Source organism: Rhinatrema bivittatum, chromosome 6, assembly GCF_901001135.1.
Source record: "Rhinatrema bivittatum chromosome 6, aRhiBiv1.1, whole genome shotgun sequence".
NCBI classification, from domain to species: domain Eukaryota; kingdom Metazoa; phylum Chordata; class Amphibia; order Gymnophiona; family Rhinatrematidae; genus Rhinatrema; species Rhinatrema bivittatum.
Window position 1 is genome coordinate 75,300,789 of NC_042620.1, and position 24,327 is coordinate 75,325,115.

The 24,327-nt window shown below is 48.9% G+C and overlaps 1 protein-coding gene across 3 annotated transcripts in view; it reads left to right on the plus strand.

The window, feature by feature from the left end:
• RIF1 (replication timing regulatory factor 1) overlaps window positions 1–24,327 on the plus strand; it is a 438,203-nt gene that overhangs the window by 99,561 nt on the left and 314,315 nt on the right. For all 3 annotated transcript variants that reach the window (XM_029605462.1, XM_029605460.1, XM_029605461.1), the window contains exon 12: window positions 10,499–10,672. In XM_029605462.1, the coding sequence (XP_029461322.1) occupies window positions 10,499–10,672 (174 nt within the window). The remainder of the gene's footprint in view (window positions 1–10,498; window positions 10,673–24,327) is intronic.

Consider the following 24,327-nt stretch of genomic DNA (forward strand, 5'->3'; position numbering starts at 1 on the left):
AGTATTCCTTTGTCTCCAGCAGATGGTAGAGATGTTTACCTGCGGTCTCATCTGATCTGATGTTTGGAAGATTTCTGCTCCCAGAGGTGATAGGTTCCTGTTGAGGGCCATCCCTCGGGTTGAGCTCGGCAAATGGGGGGCTGGCTATCCCTGGCAGTTTTAGCCCGCGACCCCAGGACCACGGATAACCAGGGGACTGGTTCCCTCAGTGGGTCCTGAAGCCCTCCTCCACCTGCCCCTTGGACTCAGAAGTAATCCCCGGTGGGGATCCTTTTCCTTCCTGAGTTTTTGCTGCTGGGGTTTCTTAAAAAAAAAAAAAAGGTGGCACAACTCTCTGTCTGGGCTGCTGGTCAGGTGGCCTGCTCGGCGGGATCGTCGAGGGTCAGCCTCAGAGGACCCGGGCTGTGCGGGGGGGTGGGGGAGGATCGGCCTTTGCCGCCTCAGGGAGGTGTACCCCTTCTTTGCGTGTTAGTACGGCGATGCCCGCATGCGTTTCCCACAGTGTCGGTGCTTTTGTTTTGCGCCGGCAGGAACTTCATGGCGGTGTGCCCTCTAGTTCCTGCTCTGCGGTGGCCGTGTGCTGCGCCCCCTCATCCCTCGCGAATCCAATGCAATAACAGGCCGCTGGTTAGAGGCCTGCTGGGCCTGTGGAATCCTTTGCATGGAATGTGCGGGGGGGGGGAGGGGGTGTTGTCGGCCAAGCCTACAAGAAGGAGATCTTCGCAGTCATCGAGGGCCACGGTAGGGCCTCAGGCCTGTTTCTTCCCCTGTAGAGGGGGAGCTGAGTAAGGGGGCCCAATCCCGGGGCTCCGGAGATTTCCCCCCCCATCCCTTGTGATACAGCAGCATGTGGAGGGGGGCGTGTGGGCTGGATCTCGGTGGCCCAGAGGGACCATCAGGGGACCAGAGGGGCTTCTCGCCCAAATTCGTCTTTTTGCTCCATGAGGCTTTCCTGGCTAGGGAAGCCGGGAAGAGGCACGTTAAAGACAGTTCTTCAGACTCCTCTAAGAGGCTGAGGGATGACCCGTTGAGCTCCATGGGATCACGGGGACAGCCTCATGGACCCAGCTCAATGCGCTTGGGCTCAGATATCAGGGATTCGGAGGACTCTGATGACCCTCAGGATGAAGTTGGCTTGTTCCCGATGGAGGACCCAGATGCTGGCCCGGATGGGGGAATTCTCCAGGATCCAGATGACCCTAAGGATGATCAGGGAGCCTTTGAGGGGCCCAAAGCTGAGGGCGACGACCCGCGAGTGGTCGGTCTATTCGAGAGGGGAGCTGAGACCCCTTATCCTCCAGGTGCTGGAGGAATTGGGGGTAAAGCTCTCCCTGGAGGAATCTGATAACGAAGGGGTTAATCTGATGTTGGACGGGCTGCAAAAACCCCCTAGTACCTTCCCCATTCCTAAGAAGATCCAGAAGCTGATCAGCTGGGAGTGGGACTTCCCGGACTCTGGCTTGAAAGTGGGGAGACAGCAGTCCTTTTGAAGTCCTGGAAAGTCTTCTAGAGGCTGGTCTGTTCAGGGAGCAGGCGGACTCAAGTCTTTCCAATGAAGCCAGGCAGATCCTGTTTTACAAGGAGTGGACCAAGATCACTTCCGACCAGTGGGTATAAGAGGTCGTCAGGGAAGGCTACGCCTTAGTTTTATTCCCATCTCAGGTCGACCTTTCTGGAATCGTGCTGTCTTTCCCAAAGCAAGAGAGTGGCCATCGAGGGAACCCTCCAAAGTTTGTTAGATCTGGAAGCGGTAGTCCCAGTTCGGATTTTGGAGCAAGGGCAAGGAACGTACTCCATTTATTTTGTGATTCCGTAGAAGGAGGGCACTTCTCGACTTTTCCTGGACCTGGTTTGAAGGTTCCACGTTTTCGGATGGAGACGTTGCACACCATGATAGCAGTGGTCTGAAAAGGAGAGTAGCTTCTCTGGACCTCACTGAGGCCCATCTGTATATCCCCATTTGACAGAACCACCAGCAGTTTCTCTGTTTCAGGGTGCTGGGACAGCATTTTCAGTTTTGGGCCCTTCCCTTCGGCCTGGCCACCGCTCCTCGTACCTTCACGAAAGTGGTGGTCGTCGCGGCCTCCCTGAGGAAGGGCAGAATTCTGGTGCATCCCTGTCTAGACGATTGGCTGTTCAGGGCAAAATCACAAGAAGAGTGCGCCTGGTTGGTGTGTTCTCCAACGGAGTCGCTGGGTTGGATCATCAATCTGCCGAAGAGTCACTTGGTTCCTTCTCAGGTCCTGGAGTACTTGGGCGCCTGTTTCGACACTCATCAAGGAAGACTGTTCCTCACTGCGGACAGGGTGGTCAAGATCCAAACTCAGATCGCCTGCTTCACCTTCCAGTTCCCAAAGTCTGGGACTATCTACAGGTCCTGGGATCGATGGCTTTGACGTTGGAGCTGGTGCCTTGAGCGTTCGCTTATGTGCCCCCTGCAGAAGGCATTGTTGTCCCGCTGGAGCTCCCTATTGGAACAGTATTTTCTGCCACTACCTCTATCAAAGATGGCCAGGTCCGGTCTGGCGTGGTGGATGACAAGGAGCAATTTGGAGAAAGACATGCCCTTCAAAGTCCCGGATTGGGTGGTGGTGACCCCAGATGCCAGTCTTCAGGGCTGAGGAGCGGTGTTCCTGAGCAGGTCAGTGCAGGGCATCTGGACTGTGTCGGAATAGTCGTGGTCCATCAATCGACTGGAGACATGGGCAGTGCGCAAGACCCTTCAAGTGTTTGTACCCTTGGTCCACAATCGAATGGTAAGAGTGTTTTCAGACAACTCGATGATGGTGGCATACATCGACCACCAGGGGTGAGCCAAGAGTCACGCCGTGGCCCGGGAAGCTCAGCTCTTGTTCGGATGGGCTGAACGCCATCTCAAAGGTCTTGCTGCCTCACACGTCGCAGGAGTGGACAACGTCCAAGCGGATTATCTCAGCCGGCAGCAGTTGGACCGGGGGAGTGGGAACTTTCCATGGAGGCCTGGAATCATATTTGTGCCCATTGGGGGACTCCTCAGCTGGACCTCATGGCAACAAGATCCAATGCCAAGATGGAGAGGTTTTCCAGTCGCCGGAGGGAGACCGGGGCGGTGGGTCTTGATGCTCTAGTACGTCCTTGGCCTGCCAGAATCCTTCTGTATGTTTTCCTTCCATGGCCCCTCATAGCGCGGGTGCTCAGGCGAATAGAGGCTATTCCATGTTCGGTGATTCTTGTGGAGCCGGAGTGGCCGCGACGCCTGAGGTTCGCAGATCTGGTACATCTGGCAATGGATGAGCCACTGCGTCTAACTCACTTGCAGAGCCTTCTACAGCAAGGTCCCATATTTTTGGATCGGGCGGATCGCTTCTGTCTCGCGGCCAGGCTTTTGAGAGACGGCGGTTGCGTCTGAAGGGGTATTCGGAACCAGTTACTGCTACCCTCCTTCAGGCTCAGCGGCAGGCTACATTCCTGGCCTATTCCAGAGTGTGGAAGGTTTTTGATTTCTGGTGTGGGCAACAGGATTTGGACCCGCTGCTTGTTTCCATCCCACACATTTTGGCTTTTTTTTTAGCTCGCTTAAGATCCAGGTCTTGGCTCTGGGTTGCCTCCGAGAGAAGGTACAGGGCAGGTCTTTGTCTTCCCACCCTGACGTTGTGTGCTTTCTAAGGGGTGTTAAGCATCTGCATCCCCCTGTACAGAAGATGTCTGGAATGGAATCTTAACTTATTGTTGCGGGTTCTTTGCAAGGATCCCTTTGAACCTTTGGCTCGAGCATCCTTGAAGACTTACCTTGAATGTCTTTTTGGTAGCCATTTGTTCGGCTAGACGGATCTTGGAGTTGCAGGCTCTTTCCTGCCGTGATCCTTTCCAGCTGATATAGTCTGACATGGCTTCCTTGCGTACAGTATCTTCCTTTCTCCTTAAAATGGTTTCAGCCTTTCATGTGAACCAGATGGAGTTACTGGGATTTCCGAACTGGTCCCATGATTCCTCTCTGGGACGGGCTTTCCATCTTTTGGATGTGCGATGCGCCCTGTTACGTTATTTGAAGATCACCAACTCCTTCCGTCGATTTGATCTTTTTGTGCTATTCGGGGGTCCAAAAAAGGGAGAAGAAGGTGTCTAAAGCTTCCTTAGCTCGCTGGTTGAAAGATATGATTTGCTCGGCCTATGTTTCTAAGGGCCGTGCAGTGTCTGTGGGGCTTAAAGCCCATTCTGCTTGTGCTGAGGCGTCGTCGTGGGCCGAGTGTCAACTGGTGTCTCCTCAGAGATAATATAGGGCTTCGGTTTGGTCCTCACTTCACACTTTCACTAACAATTACTGTTTGGATGTGCACGCCCCTGAGGCGACTTCTTTTGGTGAGTGTGTGCTGAGAGCGGGTCTTTTGGGTTCGCGCCCGGAATCGGGAGGGGCTTTGATAGATCCCACTTGTCTGGACTGATCTGGGTATGTTCAGGAAAGGAAAATTGGTTCTTACCTGCTAATATTTGTTCCTGTAATACCACAGATCAGTCCAGAGGCCCACCCTTGGGATCTGTGCCGAAAGACTGCTATTTCTGCTGCTGGACCTTTAGGCGCTCACGAAAATGGTTTCAAAGCTAGGTTGATATTTACAATGTTCTGAAGTTTTCCCTGTTGACTGTGATTGGTTATCCAGTTCAGGGGTATCCATCCCAGAAGCTTGGTTCACCCTATTGTTAAATTATCTTGGCTTGGGTACAGGTCAATACTGAGGGACTGCAGGTGGCACACTCAGATATGTAGCAGTGCCCAAAGTTTTGTCTTCTGCCTCCATCTGCTGGTAGGGATGAATAAACCCACTTGTCTTAACTGATCTGTGGTATTACAGGAACAAAAATGAACAGGTAAGAACCAATTTTCCTTTATTTCAACTGTCATCCATGAATGGATAAGTCTGACTGTTCTGCAAATAATTGCTAGTTTTTCCTTCTTGTATGTATATAGTTCTTCCTGCCTAACAAACTTTAGATTTTAGAGAGAATTGTCCTAACATTAGCATTAGTTTTCCACGAGTTCATCTTTATAGAAACTGTACGTACTCGGATCAGTCCATATTCCTGGGTTTCGCCTCACTACCCACAGATGAAGACAGAGAAAGTTTCACTGGCACTGTACATAACCCAATGTGCCACTTGCTGTCCCTCAGTATTTCTCTGTCTCCAGCAGATGGTGCAAAACTTGCAATCTGGAGTATATAAAAAAGAAAAAGAGAAGATAGATCTCCAGTTCCTCCCAGGGGTTTTTTAGGTCCTGGTGGAGCCATATCCTCCCCCCCGGTTTGAGGTGGATGAGCAGGGGGTTGGTGACCCTTGATGGCAGCTTGCTCCTAGATTCCAATGGCTCGTGTATCTGATGGTCCAGATCCCTCATCCCCCACGAAGCAGCGTTGGTTCTGCTGGCAACTCTGCATTTTGGGTCCTGTTGGAGCAGGGAAGTGTTGCATATCTGTTCCTCTCTGTTCTGGGACTAGTTACAGCAGTGGATGCAGTTTTAAAGTTTGTGTAAAAAAAAAAAAAAAAAAAGCAAGAGCAACTAGGATGCAGTGGAAATGTTGTGCTGGTCTCTCAGGGTCTTGATTCTTGCTTCAGAACTGGTCGCACGAGGGTTTCTTGAGGTTCAGGTAAATGGGGTGGTGATAGCGGCATGCTAATCGGGCCGCTTGGCAATGGTGTGAGGCAGACAGTGCCATTCATGTGCATACTTGCAGTCGCGCCTAAATTCAAACTGCTTGGTGTGGGGAAAGCACTTTGGGAGAGTCCATCACTAGACCGATGGTTAAATGAGTCTCGCAGGTGATGTGGTCTAGCGCTGAGGCTTTCCCTGTCAGCGCGGGAATGGCGGTCATTTTAGATTCCCTAGCAGCATCTGCAGGAGAGGCAGGAGAATCCTTTCCTCAACAATTGCTGGCGGTTCCCTGTCCCACTGAGGTGCAGAGAGGAAGAGTCTCAAATTCTCGTAGAGGTCTTCTGCCGGTTTTAATTTGCTTATGCGCAATGCTTGTTTGGCGGAACAGGCACCAGGGGATGCTGGTTCTTGGCCGGTTAAGAGGCATGAGCTGTTGAGAAGCTCTTCAGGCCTTTGTTGATTTTCGGTGCCGGATATTGAACGAATCCAGGCCTAAACGTGCTGAAGGTGCAGTCAGGCTTTGCTTAGCCGCGTGGTAGGCCATAGTGGCAGTTCTTTTCCTGTGCGCATTCTTGCCACATGGCAGTTGCATGCACAGGGCCCTGTGCAAGTAAGGTCATGGTCTAGATTTGAGCATTTACATCTGTGACAGACCTGAGTGCATATTTGTGCAGGTGCTTGAGCGCATACAACTGCAGTGTAGTCTTGAGCATGTATTTGCCTATGTCCTGGAGGGGTGCTCATACATCCAGGTGGTGTTGGTGTGCGCACAAGAGGCTGCCTAGAGTAGAAGTTCAGGAGAGCTAGCTTCCGGGAATGAACAGGTCCAAGCATCTTGCTGTGAGCAATTCAGTCCTCGCACTCTCTCCATCTGTCAGCGCTGTTTAGATGCTCATAGCAATTTGAATGCCACAGCTTTTGCCCATTTTGGGACATCCCCTCTGCCTATGGTGTCTGTGGGGGGGGGGGGGGGGGGAAGTGGAGTAGCAGGCGAGGCAATGATCAATTCTCCTCCTCCCTTGTTTCTGAAGGCAGAAGCTTCCCCAAGAGAGAGAGAGGTTGGAGAGAGCAAGGTTGGGCCTATAGTCTCCAGTTTATATCCATCCTCCTCTTCCTGGGTGGAACGTTTCCAGGGCCTGCAGACCTTTTTGCACGGTCACCCAGTGAAGGCAAAGCAACCTACTATGTAGGGATCGCGTGTTTGGGCCTCCCATTGTCAGTCATGGTAGGCAAACGCCACAGGGAGGCTGTCCCTGGTAATGTTTAGGGGGATGTGGATCATGAGACATCGGAGGATTCTGATGGGGAGTTGGCTTTCTCACCTCTAGAACTGGTAGAAATTACATCTAATTGAGAGCTGCCTTGGATTCTGTTCAGATTTTCTCCTTTTTCACAGAGATGTCTTAGTTGGTTGCTCAGACCCTGAGCACGTTCTTTGTGGCCGGAGGTCAATTTAAGTTGTCCTGTTTCATTCCCCCCATATCCAATTAATGAGTTAATTGGGCTTCAGTGGAATGCTCCTGAGGCAAGATTTGAAAAGGGGAAGAACCAATTTTCCTATATTCCATCTTTCGTGGCTCAAAAAAAAAAAAGGACATTTGGTGGATATTAGATTTCAAAAAAGGTAAATGCGGTTCTCAAGGTTCCCTGTTTCTGCATGGAGACTGAAGTCCAACTCTGAGGTATGTCATAGCAGCAGTACGCAAGGGGGAGTTCTTGGCATCTCTCAAGCTGACAGAGGCGTATTTGCACATAACCATCAGGCCAGAGCACCAGAGATTTCTGAGGTTCATGGTCCTAAGCGAACATTTTCAGTTTAGAGCCTTTCTTTTTGGCTGGCGATGGCTTCATGTACCTTCACCAAGGAGGTGGTGTCCGCATTGCAAATAGAGGATGTGTGGTGCATCCGTGTCTGGATTACTGGCTCATTCATGGGAAATTGGAGGACCTCAGTCTACAATCAGTACAAAAGGTACCGATGCGCTTGAAGTCTCTAGGATGGGTGGTAAACCTGGCAAAAAGCCATTTAGTCCCCCCTCAACTTTGGAGTATCTGGGAGTTCAGTTCGACACACTGGCAGAGAGAAAATGTTTCTCATGAAGAGAGATTGCTGAAATTGCAGAGTCAGATTAGACTTCTGCTAGAGCTTTCAGTCCCAAGGGTCTGGGACTATTTACAGGTCTTGGGTTCTATGGTATCGACGTTGGAATTAATGCATTGGGCATTCGCACATATGCGGCCTATATAGGGGGGTGCTCTTCTCCTGCTGGAATCTGTTATTAAGAGTGTCATCTTCCTCTTCTAATAGAGGGGGAAGCCAGGGACAGTCTTTCGTGGTGCTTACTTGCACCAATCTCGAGTGTGGTGCGGAATTGGAGATTACGAATTGGATAATAGGTCACCATTGATGCAAGGCTCTCTGGATGGAGGGCGGTGTGGCAAGTTCAGTCAGCACAGGGCCAGTGGTCGAAACAGAAGAATCGGTTAGAGACGAGAGCGGTGCGTTTCACGTTGCTTGCCTGTCTGCCAAGGTTATGTAGCCATCTAGTATGGATCCTATCAGGCAATACGATGATGGTAAACTACATCAGCTGTTAAGGCAGAACCAAGAATCTGGCAGTGGCTCGAGAGACCCAGGAGATGATTCTTTGGGCAGAACACTTGGAGTGGCTGGCGGCATCTCACATCACCAGGCAGATTTTCTCAGTCTGAGAAAGTTAGACCCCGGGGAATGGGAGCTGTTGGAGGCAGCGATGTCTCATTCACGAAAGATGGGAGAAATCCCAACCAAAGAGAATACCAAGGTGGTGGTGTTTTACAGCCCCTGAACAGAACACTGTACAAAGGAATTGCAGCTCTGGTGCTGCCGTGGACTCGAGGTATTCTTCTTTGTGTTCCCTCCCATGGCCTCTGGTAGACAAAGGATTACATTGGGTAGAGAAACATCCAGGCAACGTGATCCTGGTATCTCCAGAGTGGCCACATCGACCATGCTTCCCAGATCGGATCAACATGGCTATAGATGGGCCCCTGAGATTTGGACATTGGTCAACTGTTTTCCACCATGGCCCAATATTTTTGGGTCAGGCTGCTCACTTTTGTCTTGCAGTTTTGCTTCTGTGAGGAAACAACTGAGATGGAGGGGATATTCGAAAGCGGTTGTTTCCACCTTCTACATCCTTGATGAATGTGCAAGTTTGGAGGATCTTTGAGGCCTGGTCTGCTGTTGACTGAGTGCAGTCTGTCTGTTCAGGCTACAGTGTTGCATATTTTGGCTTTTGTACAGAAAGATTCTGGTCAAGGGACTGGCTTTTACAGGTACTGACATTGGGTTGTCTCCAGGGTAAGGTGCAAGGGTATCTTCTGTCCGAATATCCAGATATTCTATGGTTCCTTCAGGGAGCTAAGAACTTGTGTCCTCAGGTACAGAACATTTGTCCATCTTGGAATCTGAATCTAATCCGTAGAGGATTGTGTGAGGCTCTGTTTGAACCACTAAAGAGAACTACGGTTAGGTCTTAACTCTTCAAGTGGTTTTCTTGTGGATATTTGTTCAGCCAGGAGAATTTTGGAGCTCCAGGTGCTGTCGTGTTGAGATCCCTTCCTACGGATATCTGATTCGGGGGTATCTTCTTGCATGGTGCCATCTTTTCTGCCTGAGGTAGTCTTGGCTTTCCATATTAGACAATAGAGCTTCCAATTTTTATGGATTCGGATTTGTCTACGCCTCATGGAGAGGAGCTTTGCTTCTTAGATGGAAGCATGCATTATCAAGGTATCTAAAGGCCACTTATGATTTCCATAGATCGCATCATCTCCTTGTAGATTGTATCACCTCTTGTACTGTAGAGTGGTCCAAAGAAGGGAAATAAGTAGTCTAAGGCTCCAATTGTGTGGTGGCTGAAGGAAGCGATCAAGTCAACTTACATTTCTAAAGGGTGCCCGCTGCCGGAGGGTTTAGTGGTGCACTCAGGCGAGTTCCTGGGCTGAGTCACAGCAGGTGTCACTGCATGAAATTTGCTGGGCGGCTATTGGGAAGCCATTGCCCTCTTTTGCTAGACATTATCGCTTGGATGTCAGGGCTCTGATTTCCATGTACTTTAGTATGAGTGTTCTATGAGCGGAACTCTCCAGGAGTTAAGGGGACATCGGGTACATCTGAGGAGTCTGGACTGTTCTGGGCATGTACAGGGAAAGGAAGATTGGTTTCTGCCTGCTAATTTTTGTATCTGTAGTTCCACAGATTAGTTCTGAGACCCACCCATTTACTGGGGGGGCGGGATAGTGCGCCACTTGTACTGTTGCTTTGTATATAGTTCAGAGTTGTTGGAGGTTTTTAATGCTAAACGCTTATGTTAAATTTGTAAAACAAGTTTTCCATTGGTTTTTTTAATGCAACTTCCCTTTCCTCTGGCTCGTTAGAATGGAGGGAATTTGTTTAGAAATTTATGGTTGTTGCTGTCACCTTGACTTGGGTACAAGTCAGTATTGAGTGTCTGCAGATGGCGCACTGGATTTTGTGTAGGTTAAACTTTCTCTGACTCCATCTACTGGCAGGGAGGCAAAATCCAGGGTCTGGACTGATCTGTGGTACTATAGGAGCGAATATTAGCAGGTAAGAACCATATTTCCTTTTGAGTTTGTGAGGGTTAGAAAGACAATTTCGTTCAATAGACAGCACTTGGATATTTACAAGGATGCTAATTTTTGGGGTCTTAATAGACAGTAAGCAGATGGGATGGTTTCTTGTTTGCTAAGTTCCATCAATGTTTGGAACTATATATGTTTTCTGTATATCTTACTCAAATCTCATGCACATATGTACTTGTGATATATTTGGAAAATTCAATAAACATGTATGCTTTTCCATAGGCTCCTTCCCTTTCAGCACTCCTGCCACGCCTCGAATGAACTTGAATTCTAGTGTAGTTGGAACACCAGTGATCCCATCCATTCAACTTTTGGGCATTGAAATGTTGCTTCATTTCTTGTTGGGTCCAGAGGTGTTAACATTTGCCAAGGAAAACAAACTTGTACTCAGTCTAGGTAGGTGACCTTCTTTTATCAGTATACCCAGGACACTTGTTAACACTAAATAGGTTAAATAATTTTTGTAATTTTAATGAATGCAGGAAATTTCAACACTTTTTTAAAATATAATTTGAAAAGTTCAAGCTTTCTTTTTTTAAGAAATTTTAAACTATGGGTTTTCCAGTGATTCACTGCCATGCGGAGAACCTGGTTATGCTTCCTGGGGTATGTCTTCACTTTTCATGTTGGCTAGGGATGTTGCAGAAACAGCATTCACTGTCTTTGGAGGGGAGTGAGTGTTGGTCATCGTGCAGTAGTGACACTTAGTGGTCTGATTTAGGGCCAATGATTGCAGGGTTCTGGAAAGAGCCCTGGTACCTGGCCCTAGTCGAAGACTGTGACTACAACTGACTAAAGTTAGAAGGGGATATAAAATAGGTGGAAAACATCTGGGTAGTCACAAAAGAAGGCACTTTGGGGCCACATTCCAGCCCTGGTTCCAGTTGTGCTGAAAGCCAAAAGGAGCAGGCGGGAACTGCCCAATCAATAAAGGAATCTTCCTGTTTCAACCAGTCAGAGCAATATTAACAAATGGGTTATGCCTACCAACCAGTAGATGGAGACAGAACAAAATGCTTGCTGACATCACACTTTATATGCATCTGTGCTGATCTCAGCCTGCCAGTATTCTCTGTCTCCAGTATCCTGTGCCATATCTGAAGGCCTGGTTAGATTGTTTCCACAAGAAAGATGTGGGCAGCTCCTATAGCGAAAGGCTCGTCCTCCCTCCCCCAGATGAGCAGTCTACCAAGATAGAGAATCCTTGAAAAACAGCGGCTGTCAAGATGAAAGTGGGTTTTTTTTTTTCCTCATCTCTCCATTATTAAAGCAGAGCAGGAACTAGGAGACTTCCAGTCTTTCTGTTTAGGACTGGGCTAGTTCACACTACCCATTTTCCTTCCCCTACCACCTTCATTGAATAAAAAAAAATAAAGGGAGAAAGGGGAGTTACAGGGTTCCTTTCCCTGTTTGTGGCTGATAAAGTTAAAATAAGCCAGGTCCTGAATGATGAGAGAGGAGCAGCGGTACAAATAGGGACACAGAGGCACAAGCAGTGGAGCCATTGGAGGAAAGTTGCAAGGCACGCTCTAGTTTCTCCCAAGCCACGTGGGTGAAAATATTTGCTGGGGACACAAGGCTTTCATGACAGAATGCAGGAAAAAGACTATGCGCTGTAGCAGCTGCAGGACCAACAGGCAGCTGAGTGGGGAAGCAGAAACTTTGTGCTGGGAGTGCCTGGGTGAGAGGGGGAACATAAGAAATTGCCGTACTGGGTCAGACCAAGGATCCATCAAGCCCAGCCTCCTGTTTCTAACAGAGGCCAAACCAGGCCACAAAAACCCAGCAAGTATCCAAACATTAAGAAGACTAAATGCTACTGATGCCAGTAATAGAAGAGGCCATTCCCTAAGTCAACTTGATTAATAGCAGTTAATGGACTTCTCCTCCAAGAACTTATCCAATCCATTTTTAAACCCGGTTACATTAACTGCACTAACCACATCCTCTGCCAACAAATTCCAGAGCTTAATTGTGCGTTGAGTGAAAAAGAAATTTCTCCAATTAGTCTTAAATGTGCTACTTGCTAACTTCATGGAGTGCCCTCTAGTCCTTCTATTATCCGAAAGTGTAAATAACCGATTCACATCTACTCATTCAAGACCTCTCATGATTTTAATCTTATTTCCGCCCCCCCCCCCCCCCCAGCTGTCTCTTCTCCAAGCTTAACAGCCCTAACCTCTTTAGCCTTTCCTCATAGGGGCGCTGTTCCATTCCCTTATTCATTTTGGTTGCCCTTCTCCATCGCAACTATATCTTTTTTGAGATACGGTGACCAGAACTGTTCACAGTATTCAAGGTGCGGTCTCACCATGGAGCGATAGAGGCATTATGACATTTTCCATTTTGTTAACCATTCCCTTCCTCATAATTCCTAACATTCGGGCTGATTCAGTGAAGTCCGCGGGAGAGCGGGCGATTCAGTATTTAAATGAGGCCCGGCGGTAGAAACGGGCAAAAGGAGGCGCTAGGGACACTAGCGCGTCCCTAGCACCTCCTTTTGGCCTGGATCGGCGGCTCTCAGCGGGTTTGACAGCCGACGCTCAATTTTACCGGCATCTGTTCTCGAGCCCACTGACAGCCACGGACTCGGAAATCGGACGCCGGCAAAATTGAGCGTCCGGTTTTCGACCCGACAGCCGCAGGCAGACTTCAAAATTTTTTTAAATTTTTTTTTTTTACTTTTTTTACCCTTCGGGACCTCTGACTTAATATTGAAGTCCTGCAAATCCCTGAGGGCTGCTCCTCCAGTTACAGGAATAGGTGTCCTAGCCGTGACTGCGGATACCGACGCATCCACCTTCGCTACCTTAAGTAGTTCCAGGGACTCCTCGGGGAGTGGATTCAGTCTGTCCATAACTCTGCCAACCCGCAGAGAGGCCTCTGGAGTCTCCCATCCCCTGGACAGCAATTGGAGGAGCATAGGATGAAAAGGAAAGTTTTTGAAGGTGGCTTGAGCCCTGGTAGGACGGGATCCCCCCTCTTCGGTGCAGTGCTGGTGGCGGGGGCCTCAATATCTAATCCGGCCAGGACATGTGTGATAAGCGGAACCATCTCATCGCTCTGGAAAAGGCGTAGAACCCGAGGAACATCCCAAGGGCGTCGGGTCATCTAGATCAGGGTCCACTGCAGGGTCCATCGGGGGTGGAGGGTCAGGACCAGTTGGATGGGCAACCAGCTGAATCCTAGAGGATCCCGAAGGGGCCACTGGAACGGCAGGGAAAGAAATACAGTAGGGACAGTTTTCATTTCAGGAGACAGACCGCAGTGTTTTCCTGCAGGTCGGGGTCTCCCGCCTCCCAGGGGGTTGTGAGGTCCTGAGGGAACCATCCCCCCTGGTTACAGAGACTGTGAGTGTTGTGGGTTCAGGACCCATCGATCAATACATTCTACTATTGGGGGTGATACCGGCAAGCCTGGCTCACTCCCCCCAGTAGGTTCAGGACACAGAGGCGCCGGACAACTGGGGGAAGGACAGCCTGTGCGCCGCGTGTGTTTCCGGGGGCGAAGGTGCCTCTGCGGCCCCGAAGGGGGTCATTCTCCTGGTCCAGACAGTGATGGGCGCATTTGGAGAGCTGCCGGATGCGATCCCTGCTCCGTTCCTGGGCAGCGCAGGAACGGGCGCCATTTTAGGTCCCTCGAGGTCGGCGGCTCAGTCTGTGAGCGCCATTTTGCCTCCGTTCGTGGTAGCGCAGGCAGCGCCAGGGGAGGAGGAACTTCCTCCCAGTTTGTCCCTGCAGTGCAGGGTCCCTGAGGGGGACAGGCCCGTGGATGGGGCAGGCCTAATGCTGATGATGATGCTGCAGGGGATACAAATGATACTTCATTGGAGTCTTCATTTTCCTTCGATTTTGTTCTACTCATGCATAAGGCTTTTAAGGCCCACAAGGCGGGTAAGAAGAGGCCTCTCCTCATGGACTCCCAGCCCCGGCCTCCGAAGCAGGCTCGGACTCCTCAGGACGCGGGTTCCTTGCCTGGCCAGCGACCAAAGCCCTTAAGAACCCCGGTGGCGGACCCAGATTCTTCCTCAGCATCGGAGGACCAAGGCGACCTGGAGTTGCCTTCCCAGCCCCCGAGGGGGGGGGGGGTGGAGGGAGATGCAGAGCAACCACAAGGAGGGCTGAGGGGAGTCCATGGGACGGACAGGGATGATCCAAAGGTGGTCCGTCTTTTTCGCAGAGATGAACTAGGACCTCTTATCCCTGCTATCCTGGGGGAGCTAGGAATTCAGCTTCCTCAGGGGAAGTCTCGGCTTGGGGCTACGGACCCTGTGGTGTTGGGTCTCCGGGGGCCTCCTTTGTCCTTCCCCTTCCATTTTTCAGCCACAGATTTGCTTTTTAAAGAGTGGGACACTCTGGACTTGGGCCTGAAGGTGGCAAAGGCCATGGATAAGCTCTATCCCTTACCCGAGGAGGCCTTGGAACTATTGTGGGTCCCTAAGGTGGATGCAGCAGTGGCTGCGGTCACAAAGAAGACCACTATCTGGTCACGGAGGGAACAGCCCTGAAGGACCTGCAGGATTGTAAGCTGGAAATTCAGCTTAAACAGATATTTGAAGACTCCGCCCTGGGGATTCAGGCAGCAATGTGTAGTAATTTTTTGTTGTGAGCAGGTCTACGTTGGGTACAACTCCTTGCCAAGGAGTCTTTATCCCAGGAAGAAGCTCTACAGACGGGGCGTCTGGAGGCTGTCATTGCCTACAGTGCGGATGCCTTTTACGATTTGTTTCGCACATCAGCCAGGACCATGGTATTGGCGGTGTCCGCTCGACGTCTCTTGTGGCTACGTAACTGGGCTGCGGACGTGTCTGCGAAGGCTCAACTAGGCTCCCTGCCGTTCAAAGGTAAGCTGCTTTTCGGCAAAGAACTGGAGGACCTAGTCAAGTCCTTAGGCGAGAATAAGGTACATTGTCTGCTGGAGGATAAGCTGAAGTCGAGAGGAGCTTTTCCCTCTAGGTCTCGTTTTCGCGGAGGTTGGAGGACCCGGACTTCTCGAGGATCAGTTTCTTCCTTTCGTCACAACACCAGTAGGCAGCAGTCCTACACTCTGTCCTTTCGAGGGCAGCGTTTTGGTAGGCCTGGCTCCGGCCAGAGCACACTGGGTGGAAAGACCTCACAATGATGGGCAGCCGGCTCATTCCTCGGTCCCAGTGGTGGGCGGCAGACTGGTTCTGTTCTATGAGGAGTGGGCCAAAATAACGTCAGATCAGTGGATCCTTTGTGATAAGACACGGTTACACGTTAGATTTTGCACGTATGCCCCACCAGTGATTCCTGGTCTCTCCCTGCGGCCAGGCACCAAAGCGCAGAGCGGTACAAGAAACGCTGCAGCGGGTGCTCGACCTCAGAGCCATCGTGCCGGTGCCGTCGGAGGAGCTTCGAAAGGGCCGGTACTCCATTTATTTTGTGGTGCCAAAAAAAGAAGGAACCTTTCACCCCATTCTAGACCTCAAGCGGGTCAACAGATGCCTGTGGATTCCTCAATTCCGTATGGAAACACTAAGATCCGTCATTGCATCGATGAGACGGGGGGAGTTTCTGGCATCTCTGGATCTCACCGAAGCGTATCTGCATATCAGCATCCGAGAAGATCATCAAAGTTTTCTACGGTTTTCTGTCTTGGGACACCACTATCGGTTCCAGGCATTACCATTCGGACAAGCCACACCACCCAGAACATTCACCAAAATAATGGTGGTAGGGGCGGCGCAGCTCCGCAAGGAGGGATATCTGGTACATCCGTACTTGGATGATTGGCTGATCCGAGCAAAGTCGGAATTGCATTGTCAGGAAGCAGTCCATTGGTTGCTGCAGTTGCTATGGAACCTTGGTTGGGTGGTCAACCTGGCCAAGAGTGGACTGGCTTCCTCCCAGTCCTTGGAGTTTTGGGGGGCTTTGTTCGACAGTCGTCAGGACACGGTATCCCTAACGGAAGAGCGTGTAACCAAGCTTCAAGGTCAGGTTCGGGCCTTGTTAGCCAAGTCTTCTCCAATAGTTTGGGATTATTTACAGGTGCTGGGTTCCATGACATCGACTCTGGAATTGGTTCCTTGGTCTTTCGCTCATATGTGGCCTTTGCAATCAGCGTTACTCTCCCGCTGGAACCCAGTCTCAGAACAGTTTCATATTCCTTTGCCTCTGATGGAATGTGCTCATTCCAGCCTAGGCTGGTGGCTCAACCCAGGCAACTTAAGGCGGGGGGTGCCTTTGGTGATTCCGGATTGGACAGTGGTCACGACAGATGCCAGCATTTATGGCTGGGGGATGATTTGTCAGAGGAAGTTGGTGCAGGGCAGGTGGTCCTCAGAGGAGGCTCGGTGGTCCATCAATCGCCTGGAGACCAGAGCGGTGAGATTGGCTCTGCAAGCGTTTCTTCCGATTCTCCGTGGCAAGTTGGTGCGGGTTCTATCCGACAATGTGACCACGGTGGCTTATATCAACCGTCAGGGAGGAACAAGGAGTCAACCGGTAGCATTGGAAGCTTGTTTGCTGATCTCCCCCCAGGCAGTCCCTCGCCGACAGCGCGGCTCATTCAGCAGCAAGGCAGAAAAAAAAACAGCTGCCCACATTTAAAAAACCGCACCGAGAACGCCGCGATCGGAAGCCCCGCCCGCCCTCCAATAGGAGCCAGCCCAGAGGGGATTTAAAAAGTCTTCAGCCAGGCGCCGCGCGTCGCGCGCCGAAGGAGCACAACAAAGGGGCCTGCCCCTTTGTCTCGCCCCTTCGTAGAGCCCCGAGGAGGCTCGAGCCATACCTGCGAAACAACCTAAACCCCCAACATAGGCAACAGCCAGCAAAGTTATGGAACAGACCTTTTCACCAGTATGGAATAAAAGTCTACCTCTCCAACAACTCTCCAGCCACCTCTGAGACCCCATACAAAGGGCATCACCCCCTACCCTCCCGAAGCGCACAACGCTCAGCCCTCCCATCCAGACAGACGCAAACAGCTCGCTCAAACATCCAGCTCTTCAGCAAACAGACTCATGCTTCACTCTCAATTTGACCTAAGCTCTTATAACATTCCTTCCACAGTCAGACTAGCCTTCCACCACGACCCACTTCCTTCCTAGAGAAGTCAACATGCAAATCTTCCCTATTCCTATCATATACCACCGCCACCTCCATCACACAAAAGCCTTTCAACAACCATCAAGACACACTACCAGATCTCTCATTCCAATCATGACGTCTCCGCTCACGCAGATGCTAGGTCTCACCATGTTCTCCCTTACCCTTCTCAACGCACAATCGCTGACAAAGAAAACACACGTCCTCAATGACTTCCTCTCAGATTCAAAGCCAGATATTTGTGCTATCACAGAAACCTGGCTAAAAAGCTCAGACACAGCCCTAATAAACCAGTTACCGACTCACCTCTACGACATCATCTCGATCCCCAGAAAAAAGAAACGAGGAGGTGGTATTCTTCTAGCCTCCAAAAAGGAATTCAAACTTATTTCACTTCCAATCAAAATCATCACATCTACAAAACTCGAATTAGGCCTTTTCAAATCTAAACTCCTACAAATTCTTCTAATATATGCTCCGCCAGGACTTCTGGACTCAGATATCTCCCCCCTAATAGAAACAATAGCCAAATACATCAACATGGACTCACCAGCCATAATAATGGGGGACTTCAACCTCCATGTAGACGCCTCTCCCCTCACCCCTAACTGTGAAGCACTCCTTTCCACCCTGGGTGCAATGGGCTTTAAACAAATCATAGAAAAACCTACCCATAAAGCAGGACACACTCTGGACCTCATCTTCATCAATTCTAATATATCTTATAAAAATGATCCTATCTGTACCACAATTCCCTGGTCAGACCATTCAATAATTACAACCACACTCATGACTCAAGAAAACCCTAAACCTCCTCAACCACCTTCCACCATCCAATTTAGGAAAACCTGCACTTCTGACACACTCAGTGATCAACTCACCAAAGAACTCCCCAACCTGAACACCACTAGCCCAGATGCAGCCTTCCTCTCTTGGCACAATATCACTGAGGCAATAGCAAATAAATTATGTCCTAAAACGGTGAAAATAATCAACTCAATACAGAAGAAGAAACAACCCTGGTTCTCCCCAGAACTCAAGCAGATGAAACAAAACCTCAGACACAAAGAATACGAATGGCGTAAGATCCCCAACTCCACTAATTTATCTGATTACAAACGCACCCTCCACAACTACAGGATCACCATCTTAAAGACAAAAAGAGACTTCTATGCCCACAGAATACACGACCTTCAATTTGATGCCAGGACCCTATTCTCTTACGTCTCCCAACTCACAAAATCCCCTACACCCACCATTCCAGACGACCAAGCACAAACCAAAGCAGACGAATTAGCACTCTACTTTCAGAAAAAAACTGCAGACACATTAGCACGCCTACCAAACAATGCAACTCCACCCTCCATAATTTTCAATTCCAGGACTTATATTGGGGCCATCCTTGATTCCTTTGAACCTACAACACCACTGGAAATCGAATCTATACTTAAGAAACTAAAACCATCAAACCACCCAACAGATCACATTCCAACTAAACTACTGCTTCTCATCCCGAATACTATTTCCAGAGCATTGGCCAACATTATAAATTGCTCACTCTCCCAAGGAATCTACCCGGACAGGCTGAAAACCGCATCCCTCAAACCACTCCTGAAGAAACCTAACCTCGACACAAGTGAACCCTCCAACTTCCGCCCCATATCCAACCTCCCTTTTTTAGCAAAAATCATGGAGAAAGTTGTTAATACACAACTTTCCGTATACCTGGAAGAGCACAATATCTTTCACCCATCCCAATATGGCTTTCGTAAAGCAGCTAGCACAGAAACCCTACTTATCTCCCTTGCCGACCACATCCTCATGGGCCTAGACAAAGGTCAATCTTTTATCCTAGTCCTTCTGGACATTTCATCCGCATTTGACACCGTGAACCACTCCATCCTACTAAATCGCCTAGCAGAAATCGGATTAACAGGATCTGCACACAGCTGGTTTAACTCCTTTCTAAGTAACAGAAGCTTCAATGTAAAAATCAATAACAACGAATCCCCAGATGTCAAATCAACATTAGGAGTACCACAAGGCTCCTCCTTGTCTCCCACACTATTCAATATATACCTCCTGCCCCTCTGTCAACTGCTCACGGACCTAAAATTAAAATTCTATCTCTATGCAGATGACGTACAGATTCTGATTCCCATTACAGAATCTCTCACTAAATCCCTCGCCTTTTGGGAAATCTGCCTCAAATCTATAAACAGTCTGCTCACCAACCTGAATCTAGTTCTGAACGCAAATAAGACTGAACTCCTAATCATCTCCTCGGACCACTCGGCCTTAATCAATCCACCAGCAGGCAACACCCAGATCACGCAAGTAAGGGACCTTGGAGTAATCATTGATAACCGTCTGAATCTTAAGAAAGCCATCAATAACACTACCAAGGACTGCTTTTATAAATTACAAGTCATGAAAAGGCTCAAACCCCTCCTCCACTTCCAAGATTTCAGGACAGTGCTCCAAGTCACACTCTTTTCCAAAACAGATTACTGTAACTCTCTTCTCCTCGGGCTCCCTACTTCATCTATCAAACCATTACAGATGCTCCAAAATGCTGCGGCAAGAATCCTGACTAATACCAACAGAGGAACACACATCACCCCCATACTACAGAACCTGCACTGGCTGCCAATCAAATATAGAATATTACACAAGGCTCTCACTATAATTCACAAAGTCATTCACAACCAACAACATCTAGACCTCCAGATTCCTCTCAAATTATACACATCAGACAGACCGATTCGAGAAGCATATAAAGGCACCCTGCAACCCCCTACAACGAAATCTACCCGCCTATCATCTACCAAAGAACGAACCTTCTCTACAGCTGGCCCTGCCATCTGGAACAAGATGCCCACAGAACTCAGATTAGAACCATGCCCGTCTACCTTCCGCAAAAAACTTAAGACATGGCTCTTCACCCAGGCCTTCACTTAACCAACAGTTCCAGCAATCCCTCACTAATTCAGACACTGACTCCTACCTAAACTCTATGACAAGTGTAGCCTATACACTTACGCCTCTTCTCATCATATTATTGTATTATCTAATTTGTTCAGTTATGCCTTCTATCGCTCCGGCTATTCTAGCCCTCCAGGTTAATAACCCTTGTTATATGTAACTTACATTTCTTGTTATATGGTTGACTTTGTTATTCCCCTCATGTTATCTGTAAACCGATCTGATATGAATTTCTTTCATGAAGGTCGGTATATAAAAATGTTAAATAAATAAATAAATAAATCACTTGGGCAGAACGGAACTTATTCAGCCTAGCGGCCTCCCACATTGCCGGGGTTGAAAACGTTCACGCGGACTTCCTCAGTCGACATTGTCTAGATCCCGGGGAAAGGGAGCTCACGGACGAAGCCTTTCATCGCATTTGTGCCCATTGGGGAACACCCTGTATAGATCTGATGGCAATGTTCAGAAACACCAAGGCGCCACGCTTCTTTGCCCACCGCAGGGAACCGTGCGCGGAGGACGTGAACACCATGGTTCTCCCCTGGCAGGTGGATGTCCTGCTTTGTGTTTCCTCCTTAGCTGCTTATTGGTTGAACTCTTCGCAGAATAGAATTGCATCCAGCGAAGGTGATTCTAGTAGCTCCCGAGTGGCCGTGGCACCCATGGTTTGCGGATCTGATCAATCTGGCCATCGGTCCTCTGAGGTTTCAGGAGCTACCGGACCTACTCCATCAGGGTCCGGTTTATTTCGACCAGGTCGAACGCTTTTGTCTAGCAGCATGACTTTTGAGATGAAGCGTTTGAAATCCCAGGGGTATTCAGATGCTGTGGTAACTACGTTGTTGCAGTCCCGTAAGGTCTCCACTTCCTTATCTTATGTCCGGATCTGGAAGGTTTTTGATGCATGGTGTTTCGCCAGCGGTGTCGTATCTACCCGGGCGGGAGTCTCGGACATCTTGAGCTTTCTTCAGGGTGGTTTATCAAAGGGCTTGTCCTGGAGTTCCTTGCGGGTGCAGGTAGCAGCGATCTGTTCTTTGCACAGTAACATACAAGGGGTGGGCGTAGTGGCTCACCCTGATGTGTCTCGATTTTTGCGGGGAGTGAAGCATTTGAGACCCCCGGTGCGAGAACCGTGTCCATCTTGGAATTTGAATTTGGTTCTTAAAGCCTTGTGTGCGGCGCCCTTTGAACCTTTGCGTAGAGCGACCTTGAAAGATCTCAGAGTCGGCGCGCAGAGGCAATTGCCTCTGCGCGCCGACTGTCTGAGATTCAAGCATTGTCGTGTAGGGAACCCTTTTTGAGGATTTCTGATTCAGGCGTTTCCCTGCATGTACAGTTCCATCCTTTCTTCCCAAGGTGGTGTCTTTCTATTTGAATCAGTCTGTGGAGCTTCTGGCTTTTTCTGATTGAGAAAGGTCAGTCCCTGATTTTAAGGATTTGAGGAAGTTGGATGTTCGCCGAGCTTTGCTGTGCTACCTGGAACTTACCAATGAGTTCAGGGTGTCAGACCATCTCTTTGTACTCTGGAATGGATCTCGTTGGGGTAATATGGCTTCTAAGACCACAATAGCTCATTGGTTAGAGGCCATCAATTCTGCTTATTTGTTGAGTGGTCGGCTATTACCCATGGAACTCCGGGCTCACTCTACTCGATCTCAAGCCGCTTCCTGGGTGGAAAGTCATCAGGTGTCCCCAGAGGAGATTTGTAGAGCGGCTTCGTGGAAGTCACTCCACACTTTTGCCAGATTACCATTTGGATGTTCAGGCGTCAGGGACATGGGCATTCGGAGCAGGGGTACTGCGTGCGGGCCTCTCCGGATCCCATCCCAAATAAGTAAGGCTCTGGTACATCCCAGGAGTCTGGACTGATCTGGGTACGTACAGGGAAAAGAAATTTAATTTCTTACCTGATAATTTTCGTTCCTGTAGTACCACGGATCAGTTCAGAGTCCCATCCTATTTCAGGTCTTAACAGATTTTGGAGAGTCCACGCTATTGTTTTTTTCTGAGTTCTTTTTCTTGCAGACCAGTTGAGTTCTACTGAATGCTTTGGGTGCTGATCCCATTTGGGGATTTCATGAGCCGATTTCAAGTTGTTAGGTTATTGTATATAGTTTGGGTTTTTTGGAATCCATTATGCTTTGACATTAAGTAATACTGCCAGACTGTAGGTGGCACCATCCTAGATAAGGCGGAGTTTTGTTGCTAAACTTCTGTCTCCGTCTGCTGGGGGGGGGGGGGGGGGCGAAACCCAGGAGTCTGGACTGATCCGTGGTACTACAGGAACAAAAATTATCAGGTAAGAAATTAATTTTCCTTTCCCTTCATTTTGCAGGAACTGGGAATTGAGTTGCCCCCGGCGGATTTGGTTATGGCCGCAATGCCTGCCAACATGGACCCGGTCCTGGCGGGACTTAGGGCTCTTCCATGTACTTTTCCTTTTCACCCTATGCATAAGCTAATGCTCCTTAGGGAATGGGAGTCCCCTGAGGGCTATGGACAAGCTCTACCCCCCTTCCTGAGGGCTGCTTGAATGTACTTAAGATGCTCAAGGTAGATTCCTCTCTCACGGCGGTTACCAAACCACACCATCATCCTGATGGTTGGGGCTACGGCTCTAAAGGATGTCCAGGACCGCAAGTTAGAATTTTATCTCAAACGCATATTTGAGGTCCTGTGCTTGGGAGTTTGGGCAACAATCTGCGGCAGTCTCATGCAGTGGGCAAGCCTCAGGTGGGTTCAACAATTACTCAGCACCCAAGACCTCCCGTCTGCAGAGGCGGAGCAGGCGGATCGCTTGGAAGGAGCGATTGCATATTTATTTATTTAACAGTTTTTTTTTTGTTTTTTTTTTCACAGAAGATCACAGAAGATCGTACAGGGCGGATACCCTGTACGATCTTCTGTGAGTGCAAGCCAAGGCAATGGTCTTCGCGGTCTCGGTCAGGCGCCTCCTCTGGCTGAGAAATTGGTCTGCGGACGCCTCTTCCAAAGCGCAGTTGGGAACCCTTCCCTTCAAGGGCCAATTGCTTTTTGATGAGGACCTAGAGCAGGGGTCAGGAACCTTTTTGGCTGAGAGAGCCATAAACGCCACATATTTTAAAATGTAATTCCATGAGAGCCATACAATATGTTTAAAACTAAATACAAGTAAATATGTGCATTTTATGTAAGATCACACTTTTAATGTACAATAAGTCTCAGAAAATATTACACCAGGCCTTAAGACACCAATACATCTCCTATTAGGAAAACGGACAAAGTCAGGCTGCTATAGAGTCCTACACAGAAACAACACGCCAGCAGAAAACCTCACCTGAATCACATGCTGTCCCTCACCTAACATAGAATAAAGAGACCAAAACGCATAACAAGAAGCATGCAGAAAAAACTGAATTGGAAACTGCAACAAGCCAGAGTCTCTGTATGCAGTGTAACAAAGGAAAAAAGAAACATCACCCATCCTTATAAAACAAATCAAGAAATATAAAATCATCAGCAGTAAAACTGTACTAACAAAAAGAACATATTTCGAAACAGCTGAGTGGAATATCCAATAATTAAAAACTCATATAAAACATTTCCAGATACCAACAAAATATTTCAAAATAGCAGACACAAAGATCCAGTAATGAAAAATAATAAGGATACAAAATTTTTTTTGCTCTGCATACCTGGGAACGTTTGATATCCAGGTGTCCTGAGATTGTTCTGAATTAGCAGGGGGTGGTTTGCTTGGAACTTTCTCCTCTCTGTCACATACCAGCACTCTCTCTCACACTGGCTCTCAATGACACACCTATACACACATGCTCTCAGTACTCACATATACACATGTTTTTTCTCTCTCATATAGGCTCTTAATTACACATTTACACATATGCTGTCTATCTTTTCACGCTTACACACACACACACACACAGGCTTTCAATCACATAAATACATGCTGTCTTTTTCTCTCACACACAGATTCTCATTCACATGCTTACAAAC